The 19,791-nt window shown below is 38.7% G+C and overlaps 1 protein-coding gene across 1 annotated transcript in view; it reads right to left on the bottom strand.

Annotated features, from left to right (window-relative positions):
- Nucleotides 1–7,439, bottom strand: part of CPXM2 (carboxypeptidase X, M14 family member 2) — an 81,336-nt gene extending 73,897 nt beyond the window's left edge. Inside the window, exon 1 of the mRNA XM_062579727.1 lies at nt 6,977–7,439. Within this exon, the coding sequence (XP_062435711.1) occupies nt 6,977–7,322 (346 nt within the window). The 5' untranslated portion in view covers nt 7,323–7,439. The remainder of the gene's footprint in view (nt 1–6,976) is intronic.
- Nucleotides 7,440–19,791: the final 12,352 nt, after the last annotated feature.

Raw genomic sequence — 19,791 nt, 5'->3', positions numbered from 1 at the left:
TGGTGAGAGGCATTGCTGTTTATTCATTCTTAATCATTCTTTGGCCTCTTTCAGTGTGACATCCTATAAAAGATGGGCTGTTAAAAGGAACAGATATATTTTTTCATTCTATTTGTAGATGTGCTGAGGAGACAATAGAAGCTGGTAGATGAAAGAATGCTCATTAAAAGCCACATGTTTTCATCTTTACTTGTTAAACATCTGGCAAAAAGGACATGATTGAGGTCATATTAAAATTTGTGGGAGATCTTCCAAGGAGCATCTAGGGCCAATGAGTTGGTTATTAAAAGTTACTGGTATAAAAACTTCATGCAAAACTCTTAAAACTACACTCCACATTCTAGGTCAAAAGAGGGTTCCTCTCCCTGTGAACTTCTCAGAGATGGGAATCATCTCAAGGTTTAACAGAGAGGATACCAACAGACTAGATAACAAGAATATTAGTAATATCTGTAGATCCTTTCTTATTTCTTCTTAGTAGCCATAAGAGTAGTTTATCACCAATAGTCTTTTTAAATATCAGCCCATGAACATTTATCCCCAAACTTTATTTTACCTTATGATTCTTGAATCCATTCCCTAATCTAAAAGCTTATTTCCTGATCTATCTGAATTGCTTTTGTATTTCCAACTCTTGCCCCATTTCCTTTCACACCTTTCACTCTTAAGCTCACTGTCTGAAACACTCCTGGCTTTGCTCTCTTACAGACTCGTGCTAGCCTCTGGGCCAGTCTGGTTTTTGGCCCTTGCATTTCACTAAAATGAGTCTTGCCAAAGTTTTTAATGTCTTCGTTCTAGCCAGAGCTCTGAGACGTTACTCCATCTTCAACTTGCCAGCAAAGTTCAACACTCCTGACTTCAAGTTTTCCGAATACTTTTACTACTATGACTCTCTTCCCTCCTAGATTCCTCCTAACTCTCTAGGTACTCCTTCAGTGTATCAACTGGAGAACCTCCCTCTTGCCAGTTTGGCTTCCTGGGAGAGTTTCACAGGCCCTGATTTTAAATCCTACCCCTTCTCCTTTTCTGTCTTTTCTCTAGGTAGTCCCAACCAAAACCACAATTTTGTCATAGCTGATTCACAGACTATCTCTCTATCCTACATCTTCAATTCTAGGTGGAAACCTGGTATATTTCTGTGGCCTCTTCTTATGTATCTTCAGCTACAGCTAAATCTCACCTTTCACACTGTCTCATATCTTGTTAATAGTAAACAAACCAATATGCAATTGCCAGTGAGCTCATAAACTGTTTATTGTTTCATGCTCTCTTCAGGTCTCCATTACTGTTTTGCACCAAAATCTTTCCATTTTTTTCCTGAATAGTATCTCTCTTCATTCACTCAAAGAACTCTGCCCAAGTTCTTGATTTTCTCCTATCCTGATAAATGCCTCAATAAATGCAGTCTGACTCTGCTTTTATACATACAAATTCCTTCTGCAAGATAATTTTCATGGTTGCTTGCATTGACCCTTTTATCCTCTCTTTGCCTTCCCTCACTGACTCCTTGTCAGACAGGGAATGCAAATCTCTCTCCCCATCCTAGCATCCTCCTGTGCTATATGGCCACATTCCTAGCTTTTTAGTAGATAAGATATAAGGACATGAGGTGATACTAACTGCACTCACACCAAACTACATGAGGAAACCAGCAAAAAGGGGAGGCAAATGGCAAGCATCTAGAAACTAAGGTATAGTGCTAATTTTTAAGACTATGTGTAGCACCTTGCCAAAAGGCATGAGTAGGAACAGTGCCATAATTCATCTCTTACTGCTAATTTCCCAGCAAAGGCAATTTTCAGCACCCATTTGTTCAAAAACTGCCTTTGGGCTTCCTTCATGCCTGGGAGGAAGTCCTGATAAGTACCCACTGCTTGACCTATTTTCAGACTTGATTAATACTTGGTTTTGCCCTGGTGTCTCTTGAAATTTGACAGAAAGCAGAGATCTAGTAGGGTCATCCTACTGCTTTTCACACTGATGAAGGTAATCACACAAGCAGGCTCTGTCCACTGTGACAGCTGACTGTGTCCTATCTCATATGTTCAAAAGTGACACCTGTTCCAGTGGGAGACCCACCTGTGAGATTCTCTTATGTACTACAGAAATTGAAAAAAGGAAAAAAATTACAGAAACATTATTGAACATTCAATCACATTACACAAGTACAAGCAAAGGCAAGGCAAGTAAACAGTGGCACGTCTGAAAACTCAAGAGTTTCAATAAGCTTGGGGAAAGCCTCAGATAAAGGGCGTAGTAGATGATAACTAGTACACGCATGCATTGGATTCACCTAGAGTTCAGGCACTGAAAGATCTGTGAAATATGAAATAGATTTGTATTAAAAACCATTCTGAGCACTGGCATATAAATGAGCATGGCTTCTTAAATTTCACAGACAGAATTATTTTATGGCTAGAACAAGAACCACTATAACAAGTATAAATTTTAACAGGACCTAATTCCCTCAGTGTGGCACTCCCATCACCTCTATTGAAGCTAGTAAATTTGGATGCACAGCACCTCTCAGAATCAAACACTGCAGTGTACTATCATCACACCTTAGGACAAAGGACAAGTAATAAAACCACAGAAAACATACAGAGGTTAAAAATGAGTAACTGCCACATACTTTCACTTTTTGTATTGATACTCATTCATTTGAACTTCCAAATTGGGTCAGTATCACTGGAGTCAATAGCAACTTTATCTGTTCTTCATGAGGCTGATAGGTAGTCTCAAATTAACGAAAGCTGGGTAGATGAAACTTTGGAGCATGTGGTATAATGTTAGATATAAAAGGAGATACGGAATAGAATTGTGTCACCTCAATGTTTATAACCTTGTCTTTCCAAAGTCATTTCAAAGCTTTACTGAAAAGCAATAGAAGTATGCAACAGTACGTAATTAGGGATTTTAATTGTGGTAGATTCAGCAGCAGTAGGAATGGTAGTGGGAGCTGTTCACCCATGGCACATGACCTACAGCAAATATGCAACATTAAGCAGTGCTGATGGGGACCACAGCCCCATAAACCTCTCCCTGGTAAATTTTTGCCTGTATGCAGACAGTGTCCTAAAACCATCTCTAGGGATCTGCCCTACAGATGGTCACTGAGAAGGCATATATTAAGCTCTATTAAAGGCCTCATAAAAGAAAAACATTGAAGTTAATGAAACTCTTTCTGCTGATTTGAGCAAGCTTTGGATCAAGACCTAAATAAGCAGGAATGGAATTAGAAAATGGAAGTACAGATGTAAAGAGATCTGCTAATCCAACTGTTTACCTTCCAAGGGTGACCTAGTACTGTTTCATTTAAGGGACAAGAAAGCAGATTGAAACTTTTTACTGTTACTTGATTCAAGTATTTGCAAATACTGATTTTAACAATATGTTAAAAAAGTCACTGCAACCCCACTAGCATCCATAGGATTTATTCCTATAATAATATTTCACAATTTGAAAATATCCATATTCTCTCATCTGCAGTAATTAGCTTGAATAAATTAAGTCAATGTCTTCTGTAATGTGCTGCATCCTTCAGACTTGTGTTTGATTTCGACTTTGATACAAAGCTGATCAGTACCAGCTGCTCAGCCAAAGGGCACATCACACATTTCGTGTTCCTCTGCCTTCTTCATTCCAGTTCAGAGCCAGTCTATTGTTTGTTACAAAAACTAATTAATCCAGCATGCCCAGCTTCCAGTGAGCCTCACAAAAAACAGATTCTTGTATTTATTACGTGTCCATTAAATTAAGCCCAATTCTGGGAATGTGTATAAACACATAAATATATACATACATATACAAGCCACATAAATTTACAGAACTAGATTCATTGTTACTATTTGTGGTCATCTGTTTAGTAGCCACACTTAGTATTTCTAGCTGTCCTCTTAACAGTCCAAATGTGAAAAATTATAGGTATGTATTACTTTTAGGCACATCTGCATGGGGCCAGGTTTTCAGGTATTCATTTTAAACTGATTCCACACAACTAAGCATTAGTGTTACTGCACTGGCTGGAATTTTACATGTAATCTGTACAGCTGGACTGCTGCATGGTGCCCTTGCCTGCTTTTGGGAGAGTAAAGAGGAGAGATTTCATATATTATAGCCAGAACTTCTAACACTGTCTGCAGTTAAAATTGCCTAGTGCTTCCTGTTAAAAGACTCCTGTTCAGTTACTTACATCTTAAAGGATAACCGTTCTCTTTGCTGAGCGTCTGCCTTAGTTTATTATGGCTATTTCAGTTAAAATAGTTTGGCTGCTTCCAAGCAAATACATTGCTTTTCTGGACATAAAAATAAATCTAATGTCCATTTTGTTGAGTAGGTATCAAGCTTCCATTCTCTGGATCAATGATCAAAAGTTTAGTGGAGGGAATCAGTTGTACCTCTGGCTTTTTTTTTTGTAAAAATCATGGACTTGACAACATTATAACCTTTAAAAGCTCTTATTGCACATGTTATTGAAAGTTTGGGGGTTGGTTGCTCAGCTGTCTCAAAAGAGTTGTGGAAGCACAAACTAAGTTGATGTTGGTGATGAGCTTCTCCATTGACCATGCACATGGTCTTGTCAAGAGGAGGAAAATGAGGAGAAAGAATTTACCTGAATGAATGCAGAAGAAAAAAGACTCACTGGACTCAGTGATTGAAGGTGGGATTGAAGTTAAAAAGTAGTAAATTAGAAGGTGAATCCTGCATGTTTCGATCAGTTGGCACATGATGGAGGGTTTTAGGGGGAAGATCTGAGGAGTTTTTGTCTTTTTTAATTCCATAAACTCCTCTATAGATAAAGAAATGTGCTTTCATTTGTAAAACCAAAAGTTCTTAGGAAATGCCCAAATTCAGACTGTCTGTAAGACCTCGTTTTGTTCCCCCAGTGAGCCAGAAGTATGATACAGTTTGAATTTTGTGCTACTTTATCCACAGTGCCTAAAAAAAAAAGAAAAAGAAAAAAGAAAAAAACAGTTCTGGAAGGAATCAGTGTTACATAAGGAAGGAAGTCCGAGGTCCTAATTGGTTGCATTGTCACTTATCTGCTACAAAACCTGTAAGGTGTTCCCTGTTGGGTAGGGAATAGGCAAAAGGCGTGTCTCACAGTAAAGATAAACATTGTCCTTGCAAATTAGGTGATATCCTCATCCCTGTTATGGTGCTGCTATGTTTACTGGAGACTGGAGTATCTGTGAAGCCAGAATGACAGGGAAATGGGGAAGGAGCCAACAGGGAACCTGAAAGCAGAGCTGAACTGCAGAACAGCTGTTGGACAAGTGATGAATCTTAGCAGTTTTCAGGAGTTCCAAGTTAGTGCTCTGGTCATCTGCCCTTTCTTTGGCAGAGAATTGTCCCCAGAGAAGACTGCATAGGAAATTCTGCCAGTGAAAATGTGTTTTGTTCAACTGATCTTTATAGCTCGAAGGCAGCAATATGGCCCGTTGTGTTGTACCTATGTGCAGTTGCAGCAGGAGGCGAGGTGCACAGGGCTACAAACCAAATCCTGCATACAGACAAGAAACCTCATGGGAACATCCCGCTAGCAGTGGGAATTCAGGGTTGTCTCTGCCACATAGAGGAAAAAGCCTGGCTTCTGCTGAAGTAGCTTTAAAATCCATGTGCTACCCATGGTTAGATAATAAGCATTTTAAGGCAGTACTTCAGATGGCCCTGGCAGTACCATCTGCTTTGGAAGCTGCTGTCTGGCTGCTGGCCCCTAACAGGGCCAGGGGGCCAGAGCTACAGATGTCTCATGTCTCTATGCCCCTCAGAGAAGGTATATCTTCTGTCATCTGTGTTTTCTGTCTTGAGTTATACTGGCATTCCAAATTGGCTGCCCCACAAACAATTTTCAAGATTTCAGAAATGGTAATTTCTTATAACCATATTTTACTATAAGTTCAGATCTTTGCTAATCAAAGGATAATTGAGTGACAGTTCTACATTTAATACCTTCTTCATGTAACTGGAAAAGATAATGTCACTACATGACCCCTCATTCACTATTTTGCTGTACTGCATGTATTAATGACTTACTTGCAAAATTTGTGCCATATGCTGCAGCTGTTAATATTAAAAGATTCTTTCTGAAGTAAATTAGAGTTCAGCCTTAGGGGAACAGGATTTGGCCCCTAACTTTACAACTCCTAAGTTTATTACATGGGCTAAATTTACTTCTAAATGTGCCAAAACAGTAAAGAGCTTACCACGCGTTCAGAGAACACAAGAACAGACTCTTATTTCAGAGAGGTGCAACTAGTTCTTAATGGGAGCAACTATGCTGTAATAACTGATCAAATTTCTGCAGATTTTAACAATTGCATGTTTCTGTATAAACAAATGCAAGCAATAGAAAGATGGAATTAGGGGCAGTCCTGTTTTAAATGCAGTTTTATTGCTGCTTCATTCCTTTATTTAACAGGTCACTAATTAAATTGAGTCTGCTATGGCTTAGTCTTTTACAGGGAAGGTCTTTGTCTACATATTTTCCTCTGGAGGGCTTTAAAATGAAATATCAAAGTAATTCACAAGTTCATAAACAAAATTAATTCAGAAGCCTTTCTTAGATTAAAATAACAAGGAATAATACAAGGTGTCACCATATACCACCAGCTCTTACTACAGAATCTGCCTTTCTTCATCAGCTTATATAACTGTAGCTTTAATGGCAGGTCATTAGTCAGATGTAATTAAGAAGGAAAAGTCCATACACTAGCCAGAGTGCAACATAATTGATACATTAGCTCTCTCAAATCTCTTTACTTGATGAGGAAGGGGTTAAAAATGCCTGTACAACTGCTGAGGATCTGATCTGTGGAATATTAAAAATTAATGTGTCGTCATCATCATCACACAAGCACACTGATTGTTATTATTACCAAGACTATCATTAACTGGATATTCATTAATGTTAAAAGTCACAGTCAGCATGAGATTCAGCAGATTCCAAGTTCTGGAGGAGGAGGTGGAAAGTTACCTGGTGGAGTTTCAAGAATAGATTTTCCTTTTTTGCTGGTTTTCTTCGGTTTTAACTCCTTCCTGCTTGGTTTGAACCTTGGGTGCTCCTCCTCTGTCTCTGCAGCACGGATAGTTCCTTCCTCTCCGGGTTGCTCCGTGAAAGGGAAATACTCTTCACCAGGATACGGAAAGGAATAATAATGATCCCTGTTGCTAATCTCCTGCAGGTAATAATCCTGATCCTCCATAAGTAGAGCCTGGGACAAATCCTCCAGCAGTATCAGCCCAAAGGCACAGAGAGCAAGGCAGAGCTGAGAACATAAGCCATTCTTGCTAAGGGCAATCATTATCGTTTGTTTTTGCATAAATCTCCTTTGCAAGTCCCAGAACTTTATTTGGAAACACGGAAAACAGAGTGCCCTGGCAGCTGGCAAGTCCCCAGGACATGAAGAAGGATAAAGAAGCCTGTCTGCGATAACTGCTTCTGCTTTGGGCTAGTTTGCAAAAGTTGCGAGGAGTGCAGTGGGACGGAGGGCTGAGGAGGGAGGGGGCAGGAGCAGGGATGCATGTGATCGTAGGACTCACCAGCCAGACACATAGACAAACACACGCTGGGAAGGCAGAGCACTCTGCTCTGCCGGCATTTGGCAGGTGTGACTCTCCAGAGCGCTAGCTTGCTGCTTTTGTTTTCCTGCCTTTCTTTTTTCTTTTCTTTTTTTATGTTTTCTTCCAAAATCACAGAGTTACAGGACAGTTTCAGCTAAATCCTCTAAGCTTGTCTTCAGTCTTTCTACACACAATTGATCCAAGACAGCATTTATTCAAAGAAAAATAAAACAGGCAAGAAGTCTTGCCTCCCTGCTTACGTATAGATGGTTCTCCTCCGCAGAGGCTGCATGGGATGGGTGGGTGTGCACACAGAGCTCTGCATGAAACCTACCTGCTTCTGGTTTGTGCTTTGACACTGGCATATGAGTAGATACATATGTTGTGTATCTGGATCAACTAATCCTCATTTTGTACCTGTTGCACTATATTCCCTTTAAATTCTCTCTATTTTTATATATATATTTTATATATATATATTTAATATATATATTTTACCTTTCGCAAGTGTAGTATCATTTTCTAGCAGTGAAATAATCTCAGCCTTCCTCGTTTCCCTAACTAGCATGACTAAATACATAGTGCAGGGCAGTTCTTAAGATGCTTCTAGGGGTAACTGTACTCAGCCCAACTGAAAACCAGGAAGAACACATTTCTTCAGCAATTCTTTTTCTCTTTTTGGGAATGATCCTGAATTTTACTCTTTCTCTGAAACATCTTCTAAACACATTAGGAAATATTGTGCTAACAGCTGCACACATGCACCCCAGTGTAGTTAATGAAATCGATTTGTCTGGGAATAAAATCTTATTTTTCATATTTTGCATACCTCTAAAATAACTTACAGTGCTGAAGGAAATACCCAACAATTGGCTTGAATGAAATATGAATTTTTCTCCTTCCTATTGTGCTGGAAGTACTGGGTTATATTTTCATCATGTGTATAGTATTCCTTGGCGTTGTCCAGTCATTTAAGAGAAAGTACTACATCTGTTACCATCCACTCTTTATTACAATGATAGTTTGTGTGTGTTTCTCATAAGCTTACTACTGCAATAAACATAATTTCATATGTCAGTAACTATGTGTTTTGGTATATTTAGGTTCCATATTATGGATAATCCAGTCTCATATATTTGATTATTATTGTTGCTTTCTTAATCACTATCTCAAAAGCTTAGAGATTATGTTTTGTCTGTGATCCTGCCTTTTACTGATACACAAATTAATTAAAAAGTGTTTTAACCAGCAATTCTGATTTCATTTTTCAGGGTTAGAGTTTAAAAATTTTGAAAACTGTAACTTTTTCATTTTTAAGTGGGAATTTTTATTTTAATTTTCCAAAACCAGAATAAAATAATCTTGTTTTTTTCAAACCTGTCTTGAAATACATATTTTTAAACATTTTTTATTTCATGAAAAATCACTTTTTATCAAGCTTTTCAAAGAACTTTGTATAGAATAGGTGGTTTTGTCACATTTTGTTACGAGGGGACAGTGACTGGGTAAAGTGTGGAGGCTAAGACCCACTGAATATGCTGTGTAAAATAGTTGGTTGCTCTCTATATTCAGTGGCAGACTAAATATCCTGGATATTCTGTCTTAGTGATTTCACAGATGTTCTTAACTTTTTTTTCCCCTTTCCAAAGTATCCATGCCTGTCTTCGCTTGTTCCTAACTTCTTAGGGCAGAACCTGAGCTACAGAAATTATGCATAATTTTGTTACCATTTTCAGCACAGTTCTCCTTTGCAAATATTGTGAGCATTCATATATCTACAGAATCAACAGAAAAAAAGATTTTTCTATGTCAGTATTAATGAGCTATTTTTTTTCAGTAACTCAAAGAGTTTTAGCTGCAAATGATTATTTAACTCTTTCCAGCTGTCTATTAGTGTATATAGAAACAGAAGAGGGTTTACATTTCCAAGCATAACAAGAAATATTTCCATAAAATACAGTCAAGTGTACATTAGTGAAAGACTTGAGTAATGTGATTTGGGAGAATTTTACATTGTTTATTTTTAGCAGCTTTACATGTGATTGCTTCAAGAATGTAAGTGTGTAAACATTTTTTATATACAACAGTTTTATAAAATACTACCTTTTCTATAAAAAGTTAAATTCTTAAAGTTCATCATGTCTATTCTAACAATGTGTAATCTTGGAATTTGACCTCTTTAAAAGGTGAGAGTATACATAATATGTGTGTATACATAGGTGCATGAATATAGCTGCATATAGTATGGCTGCAAAAACTTTCTACTGCCAATATGAGACCTGTGCTCATTTCATAAATATATAGGTATGTTTTTAAATGACTCACAAATATCTACCCAAACATTAGCTAGACCATCCATCAGTATTTATGTAGCCAACAGCTTATTAATATATATATTCACTTTTTTGTGTGTGTGAGATGATCGTGCTATTTGCGTATGCAAATTGCTGGTGCACCTGGGCTGGAGGAGGTAGTTCCTACGTCTGGCCCTCTGAGATGTGGTTACCACTATGTATCTCAGTGAACCCAAGTCATTTCTGACATGCAAAGATATGAAGTGCTCCCCAGTTCTTCAGATTTTAACGTAGCTTTCTAAGAAACAGGGCTCATGTCACAAGTGTCTATGTGCTTTTATCTCATCCCTAATAATTTCTGAACTTGCTGACAGGTTGCAAGCAAATTCAACAAAGTGATGAGGATCTTAAGTGCCCCTTACAAAGTGATCTGAGAAACAAGGCCCCAGTGTGAACCTGCACATTCTTAGAAACAGAAGTCATTCTCTGCCATGCCTCTGGGGGCATTTCAGCCACAAGAAAAGCTTTGCTAGGAATTCACAATCAGCTGTGAGACATGTATCCAGCAGGCTACATTAGTTAAGATACTCAAGAAGCTACTGGCTTTCTTGTGTACGTCCACTTCTGCGGTTGACAGGATGTCACAGAACCGCAGACAGTGCAACAACCGCTCATCTACCTTCCTCAATAACATCAAACAACGCTCTCTTTTCCCTCTGTGTTTGCATATCTAGCTCCTCTTGGCAGCAACCTTTGACTCTTACCTGCCCAGGCTTACTCATGCAAGCATATCTCTATCAATACTTGCTCCTGTATCTATACCTGTGTCTATATCTAGTTTTCCTGTACTTACTTTCTCTTGCATTTAGTACTTTCTGCTAATTCGTATATTCCACCTACATGGTCAGAGTACACAGAGGGAGTTGTCCCTTGAGCTCAGTGTTCTGAGAAAAATGCCTGTTATTCCTGTGCGTATAAATATGCACACACCGCTGGTTCCTACGAGGTCCAACTGTGCTTTCGGGGCATACCTGTATGGCCCAACAAGCTGGAACCATGCAAAAGCCCCTCTCTAAGTGGAGTTGTCTCTCTCTCAGTACAAGATGTTTGCACCTTTCTTTTCAATAGTCCTAGCAGCATCCAATTTACAAGAAAGGAGATTTTCTCTTCTTAGTGTGGCATGGGAGTATTAAGATCACTGAAGTCTCATTATTGTAACCAAGGGATGCTTTTGTCTAAGAAAGGCTGGTTCTTATTTTTGCCTGTAAAATATCACAATAGCTTTTAAAAACTTGCAGTTGATTTAGAAGGAGATAAAAGAAACTAATATTTTTTTTAGAACAACTGTAACAAGCATTGTCTTCCCTTAATGGAATCATGCCAATGATAACGTACAATTCACCTACCTCTTGCTTTAAATCTTTCTTCTGCAGAAGCTTAACGCAAAGTACTTGTTATCTGCAAATGAGCAAGGGTTTCCCCTTCTGTTCCTAACAAGTGTTTATCTGAAAGATGATGTTTCTCTCTAAGCTGAGTGAAAGCTTATCAAGGCTGTACTTGCACATGTTTTTTGAGCCAGCTTAAACAACACTCCTGAAGTTCACACTCCGTTCTGGGATCTCCAGCAACTATCTATTTCCACCTCTCCCTTCTCCCCCATGAAGCAGCATCCTTTTCCACCTTTTCTGTGACTTGAGCTGTTTTTTCCCAGCTCCGATTTCATTTCTGCTACTATTAAATTGTCTGATTTTAATCGAACTGCTTCTGACCGGTGTTTGGGAGAACGGGGCTCTTTGCATTGCACTCCTCTCCTCTTGCTCCAGGCAGCCTTATTTCTCTGTATCTCATTGTCAGTAAACATAACCTCAAGAAGTTCTGATTCAGGAATGCATTTTTGTTAAAGAAAAATATAGTTGTATGTGTGAGAACTGTCCTGGTTCAAGATCTTCATTTGTATTTATATTACACAGTGCATGATCAAACGTTTATTGCTCAATTCTGCTTTAAACTGTTCGGTGACTCCTGCGACTTTTCTTCTGAACATATGTATTTTTAGTTGGAGAAAAACTTTGTGGTTGGGAAGAAAAGATGAAGAAATAGGCAGCCTTTCACAAACATTTCATGGTAACTTTCTAGGGTAGTACATACGGTTTCTATATGCCTTGGCAACAAAACAACACTAAAAATAACTTTTCCTCCAAACACCAGTAAAGTTTCTATCCCTCTGTACTTTGGATCTGTAGTAAATCACAGACAACAAAATGGAGCAGGAAAAAGGAATTACACTTTTTAAACATTCAATTCTTTTTCACATAAAGCTTTAACTCCTGCTTTCAGTGAGGTCAAAACATCTCAGAGGAAATCGAAACATAAAATTCATTTGGGAAAATAAAAACTAAACTGCATTTAACATTTATATATTTTAAATGCCTACTTCTTAGGTGTGTAAACTGAGATGGGTACTTACTAGGAGCCCTTCTACTTACTTTTCAATATATATTGCATCCATCCTTGTTGTATATAGGCACTTAAAAGCCTATTTGCATTGTTTGGTAAGACAGAGCCTTGAAAAAATGGCTCTTATTCAAAAACTGGCTGGATACAAAAACAAGATCTCATATGGACACATTTTATTCATTTTTAAGAGGTGTTTGAGTTTAAAGGAATGCCATTATTTTACCAAGCTAGGGATGCCAAAAATACACAGGAACTTTCTCATTTGTCTTCTGAGCATATAAATATACGAGTGACTCTAAAGAACAGGCAGGTATACTCCCCTCCCTCAAGAGCAGGCTGCTATTTCCTTTAGAAAAATAGATTTTAAAATAAACAGATGGCATTTGAGGCAATTATTTCTTTTAGCAATTACTTATTTTAATTATTTAGAAATGCAGCATGCACCCCAACTGGGGAAATTAGACCAGTGTGTTCTCTTTAACTTTTCTGGTAAGAACAACATGACCTTCAGATAATCGTTCATCATACTGCCTTTTCACTTGTTTCTGAAAAAAGGAGCCTGAATTGCCATGGAAACAATAGTTCCTTGTTCTTTTACACTTCCCTGTGTTGTGATATCATTTTCACTATATCAATGCTTTTCTTAGCTAGAAAAGGAACTGTAGAATTTTCATGTGTTGAGCATCCCAAAGTTGTCTTAAGTGATGGCTCAGTTCATGGCAGAAATACTTTCGAATGTGGAGCACAGACTGGATGCCAGCATCCCTATTATTCAGCGTATTTAGATCGGATATATTTGTATCAGTCCATCTTTGTTGGAGAAGTGAAAATTTTCTGTGTACTCTTTTCCAGGGCTTTCTTTACTTTTCCCTTGCATGCTGAACAGATGAGGAGAAACAGCATTTAAAGAAATACAACATTAAGCAGTGTGCTTATGACATAAATAAAGACAACAAAAAAATCTGGCATTTTGCAAAGAACTCAATCATTTTTCTTTATGATGGGAACTACATTTCTTCGTATCCCAGAATGCCTGTAGATCTAATGTTGACAGCACATTACCCTGGCATTTGGCAATCACTGCTGGATTAATGCCAACAGGAATAACAGTAGAAAAGGGACTGATTCAAAAATTTGTAATACTAGCAATATAGAAACAGGAACTGACTACTAATTTTATTTTTCTTTGGCTGGATTATCAGCATTTGAAACACCCTAGATCTGCATTAGTTAATGATTTTAAATAGTTATTTGCATCAATCAAAGAACAGACAAATGAAATATGAATTTTATTTTAAGTCTAATATGGAAATAATAATGGGACAACAAAAATGACTGGATGACATTAGCTTTATGCAACACTTAGAGAAAATGGGACAATATGCTTCTGTGGTACCCACACCCAGGCTGAGGGTGATGTGTGCTGGAACCTCCTTTTCCTTCGGTTTGTTTGAAAACAGTCACTTCCATCTGATTCCTGTGGACATCGTCTACCTGCCAACACTTGAATTTCAAAAAATAATGGTTCTCACATTTCTGTCTGGTATTTCCTGGACCAAAATTGCTGTACATGTGCCATGCAGAATGTGAGCAGTATGTTTAACACATCCCAGGCAGCAGCAGGGAAATGTGACGTGGAGTTTGTCTGAAACTTACTCAAAGGCCAGGATTTCTTGGCTATCCATAGCCTAAGCAGCCTGAGAAGTCATGGACAAAAGTCAGGTGGAACTGAAGATGACATAAACGTAGCAGTTTTGGTTGTGCCAAATGCAGTAATAGAACTGTGAGATCATCAGAGAGCAGTCCTTAAAATATTCCTGTATTTAAGGATTGATTTTTAAAGATGGAAAAGCAAGGAATGATTCCTTTCAGATACAAGTAGTGTTCATAGTGATTCATTTGGATTAATAAATACATAATGTGATACTTCCATATGATAAGTATGTTCCTGCATAGCTTATATCCACATCTGAACAGATTTGATGTAATTTATTGAAGTTTCATTATTTATGGCTGGTATATTTGTTTGAAAGTGAGAAGAGCTAATTTTATTAATCTTCATAATCATGTTGCTGAGAATATACTCTAAGTACCTTCTATAATGCATTCACTTACTAAAACACTGAAAATGCAAGGATTTATGGGAAAGACAAGCTCTGAAATGAGTTTTCACTTGTCATTTAGCAGGCATCAAAGATTAATGTCAGACTTACATTAACGGATATGACAATATAATTTTACAGCTATGTAATAAACTTGTTCGAACCTGACTTACAGCCATTAAAAAAGGACTTGTGCTAGCATGTTGGATAAGGCTGTTTGAAAGGAGGAGTGATAGGCTCTAAAGATGCAATGAAGCTTTAAGGTTATGCAGATGTTTACTAGTGGATGAAAAGACATGAATTAAAAAGTTCAAGAGGATTTTTTGCCAATTCATATCAAAAATGCCCACCAATGAGAAATGTATTAACATATTTCTCCATGTTCTTCAGACTAATTCTTCTGGGAGGCATCATGGTGAAAAGGATAGGCCAATGGATAGTAATCAGGAAACCTATATTTTGCTGTGTCCAGTGGGCCAAGTTGCCTCATCTGCATTTCCTTGCAGTTTTTAATATCTTGAGTATTTAGCTTCCTGAAAGGAGCTCAGATGGACCAGCTTCCCTATTTTCTTCTCCCCCCGCCCCTTGTATTTAGGCTCGAAGATATCCAAGGCAGGATTTATTTTTTTATGGTGTGATTATATAGCACCAAGTATTAATGGTAATAACACTGTTAGAGATAATATTGACTTTGGTAGAATTATCTCATTAAGAGTACATTTAGGTTACTGAGTCTGAGTTTTGGAAATACTGAAATTTGGACAAACACACGCAATAGTGCCGTTCAGATTGTTTTTGCTTGTTTCATATTGTTTACTGGAAGTGCAGGCAAAGTGAAATATCACAGCTTCATATGAGGCCAGATAAGCTTGTCAGCTGAACAGAGTCATTTCCAGAAGCATTCATCAGGATTTAAACAGCTAATCTCAGCTTCAGAAATAATGGTAATATTTTTAAAGGAAATCACTCATGACTAATAATAACTGCTGTCTTCTTTGGAATACTATCCAGACAAGTGAGCTTTTTGTTTACTTTTTTGCTGCTATCACTGGAATTGATAACAAAAACTGGTACAAAGCAGTTCCAGAATGCTCCTGGCATTTCAAAGATGCTGTTATGGGCTGTTATTGCCTGTGACGCTTCACTTCTTTTCCTATCAGTGTTCCTTATGTGTGTGCCCCAGAGTCAGCTTCCTTTTCCTGAGCTGTGACGTGTTTCCACATTCGCTGCCAGGGGATCGGAGGAAAGGCAGACGCCCAGCGGGCTGCCGCGGCAGATACGATGCTGTTTCTCCAGATGCCTACGTGATACCTAGTCAAGTAGGCTTCCCTAATCCTCACTGTCACTCTCACAGATTTTAATACACGTATGCTGCTGAGACTTGCATTCACACCTGTGACTGTTTTATGCTTCATTGCTCATTTCTTCAGCTCAGTGGACACAGTCTCATGGCTCCATTTCATGAGAAATCTCATAAGGTTTGCCGCAGTTTTTGAATGAGGTCATTAGACTTCCTGTCTGAACTGGCAGCAAGACTGGTAACCCTGGGAATGGGACATCAGCAGGAATGGAAACTTCCTAAGCCTTGAGGTTAGCCTAATTCTTATGAAAGCATAACACTGCAACATAGTTATTTTCCCATTTTATCTTACAGGTGATTTGAAGCAATATTGAGTATGATTCTTTTTCTGAATATAAATAAGCACTTCAAACCCATTCACTGTTCCTATTTCATTCACTTTGGTCAAAATCCCATCAGAAACTCAAAAAGGCTCAAGATCATTACAAGACTTCTTTTCCAATGATTGGGGAAAAATGAAAACTTAGCTTCTCTCTCTCCAGAGAACTCCATCATGCACTTAGACATTTTGATTATTTATTAAGGCTGAGAGATGGTGTTAGGTTTTAAGGTACTCTTCATGTATCTTAAATAAGATTACAGTCATATCAGGTCATGATATTTTATCTCTAGTAGAAGTCACTCGTAAACACCTATCTTTAAGCTGTGATTATATAAAAAACGTTACATCCTTCATAAACATCTGGATTATCTCTGACAAATACAAACTGACAAGGGTGTCACAGAAGCACTATTTTTCTATCTTCATTCAAGTTCCTTGGAAGTAATTTGTGTAGTAAGGTCTTTGGAAATTCCTGTCCCATTGTATTGCACTGTCACCAAGGTAGCTGCCTTCCTCTTCTGTTTTCAAGACGTCTGTCCATCTGCAGTGCTCTCTTCTTTATTAATTTTTGAATTTCTGACTCATTTCATTTGAATCAAATGGAAAAGTTGAGATGGCAAATAAATTTCCTTCACATAGTACAAAAATCCATGGCTGAACAGTGAAAAGACAGTCAAACTAGTAAGCAGTAATGGAAAACTGCACTGTTGAACAATATTCTCTTGTGTTTAGCTAGTTGGCTGATTTATCAAGGTACAGATACTTCAGACCAACCAAAGCACATAAATTTTCTTGACAAAATGGCAATTAGATGGTGGGAAAAAGAGCCAAAGACACTGCTCAGGAGTGGGGAGGAGTAGGCATGAAGACAAGCGGAGCTCACTGTAATGGGGCATCATAGGCACCCAGTTATTACGGAGAGCCTGTATAGGGGACATAGGATGGAGATCCAGAGGAAATCATACTTCACTAACTTTACTGCTCACAGACCAGCTTGTCTTCTAAATGCCAGTAAATATTCTATTGACACGAAAACATGGCAAGTTGCTTGATTTCCTAACAAATGACTTTAGGGCTAGGTTACAGTTGTGTAGAACATTCACTGTGTACAGATGAAATCCTATGTTATTCCCTTTGAACTTAGAAAGACAAACTGTGTGGAATAAAGACTTAAGTGGGAAACGTAGTGATTATTATTGAGAGATTCAAGATCTCGCTGAATTATGAATTTTTAAAATCAGTTCTGTGCATGCTTTGTGGTATAAAAGAAGATTGTGTGACCTTCTTTTTAGTCAGCTAACTCACGCAGCGTGATGTCCCAGAAGGGGTGACATAACATTTTCTTCCTTGACCGTAAAGAAAAAGAGAGGCTAACAGAAGCGTGTCATGGCCTTCCACCCCCCCCAACTAACCAAAATACTGTGTTACACATTTTGTCGGGGGGCAAATGCGCCATCTCTAGCGAGGAAGTTTTGCTGTTGCTTTCATGCATGAGCCAGCGATGGTCCAACGCTGGTATTTCTGCACCAACATATCTGATGTGATTTTTACATGCCTTACAAGGTTAACAGGTAAAAGAGTAGAGCAGACTGTTGAAACTTTTTTCCTGAATGAGGTTCCAGGTATGCAGGCAGCACATTACCAAACCATTGGGAGTTTTATGAGTTTTATAGACATATTTGATTTAAATCACGTATATTCCTCTTAAATATGGAGGAAGAAGCAAACTGCACTAACAATGTATGTCCTCCCAATGAAGTTGCCATATGTGGAATGTAGATTGCAGCTGAAAATTTCTGGGCTTTTTAACAGCTGTGAATATCTACAGTGATTAGTTTTGTAAACTAATATGGATACAATCTGGGGCAACTGACATCTTTCCTGATGTTTTATGATGAGCTCAGCTACTGTCAGCCACTTCTTTAATAGCACAGTTACAATAATTGTAGTTCTTGAATCAGCAGGCCCTTTTCTTTGAGCTTTCAGTGTGAGCAGGTTGAGCAGGGCGGGAAGGTTTTCCCCTGACCGGAGTGACTCTGCTGTCTGTGAATGCAGGGGGAGGGCTGCAAGCCATGCACACAAGAAGAGCGCTCGGTTATGCAAGGTTAGCAGGTGTCCTAACTGGTCGTGGATCAAATTGGCCTGTATGTCTCCTCGTATGTCCCCGTGATTCACTACGAGTCAGTGCTAGTTATTCAGGATAATCAGGAATCTATTCAGAATAACTAAGCGTCTTTCAGTATCATATTTTTCAGTATGCTGAACTTAGCAGATGGCAGTCCATTTCTCCTGTCACAGGACAGGCCTATTTCTACATTTGCAGTAAGCCAGGGAGCACTGAAAAGGTGTGTACATCTAATGACAGTGGATTGCATACCGCAGGGCCATCACAGGGAAGGAGCCAGAAGGCCCCTGAAAAGAGGGTCACCAGCAGTGGAAGAGGATGGACTGCCTGCTGGCTTTGCCTAAGGCATGTCCCAACAGGATTGGCATGCCTTGCTGTAATACTGTGGAAATGCCTTCTGAGACCTTCCCACACACAAAAGACATATACTGTGTCCTAGCCTGCGTGGTAAACAGCGTTTAAGCAAGCTGAGGGAGAGCACAGCGGGAAAGATGGATGTGATGTGCATAGAAGGCTTTTTACTGCTGTAGCAGATGTATCTTCACCTTGATGGTGGAAAATTAGCTTCAAAAGTTAAGGTCAGCTGGAGGATCACTTACAGCTGTTTTCTGTGTGGCTCACTTAATTGTAATCCATCATACATACCAGACTAATGGATTACAGTGCAGCAGCTTTAGCATTCATCTTCCTTTATCTTGGAGAATCTGGGTAACAGCATTAAACATAATTTTCCATAAATGATTTACATGAGGAGGCCAACCTCAGAGTTGCAATGGAAAATATTTGCTTCCTTTTATTTCGCCCAATCATGTATAAATTCCTCCTGCCTATTTGTCCAGGGTATGAAAGAAAAAAAAATACTTATAAGGCAATGTTGAAAATGCCCTGGAAAACACTAAAAGTTTAAAACAAAACAGTAGAATAGAGAAAGGCAAAGCAAGATACACTAAATTCCAGACAGACAGCCAAATGCCACAGATAATCATTAATCTGGAAAAAAAATCCTTGCAATTTCTAAGATTATTGGGATGGGTTTGTGGTTTTTTTTTATACAATCTTGCTAGTATTTAAACACTTACCTCTGCATAAATAGCCTCCTCATTGCTTATCCACCACAGTGACAGCAAGAGAGGTGAACCACTGCAAGGTTTCACATTTAAACCACAATCTAATTCAGTTTATGACCTGCCTGGAATGTGGAGTCCATTTGCTGTAAACCTTGTGCAAACAAAATTCCCAGCTCTAATTTACAAAAATTTCCCTTTAAAACGCCCTAATGAAATGGTGTTTATACAGCACCACTTGTCAGTGTCAGCAGCTCTTGGAAGCCCCGAGACTGGTTCTGCAGCCGTGCCCAGCGGCCACGCGCAGCTGTGGGGATTTTGCAAGGAGCCCAGCATTTACAGGGCCTGGAGCCAGCCTGGTGAGTCTAAACATCCAGTCTTCAGGCCACAAATCCCAGGCCGCCACACCAAGGTGGGAATGTGCAGCTTACAGATCTGTATTTTCCAAAAGCAGAAGCAACTGCTGCAGTTAATGGGTCAAACCTCCCAGTGAACTTCCCCCAG

The sequence above is a fragment of the Rhea pennata genome, chromosome 7 (genome assembly GCF_028389875.1).
Source record: "Rhea pennata isolate bPtePen1 chromosome 7, bPtePen1.pri, whole genome shotgun sequence".
Classification (NCBI taxonomy): Eukaryota; Metazoa; Chordata; class Aves; order Rheiformes; family Rheidae; genus Rhea; species Rhea pennata.
This window is presented reverse-complemented; position numbering and strand designations above follow the sequence as displayed.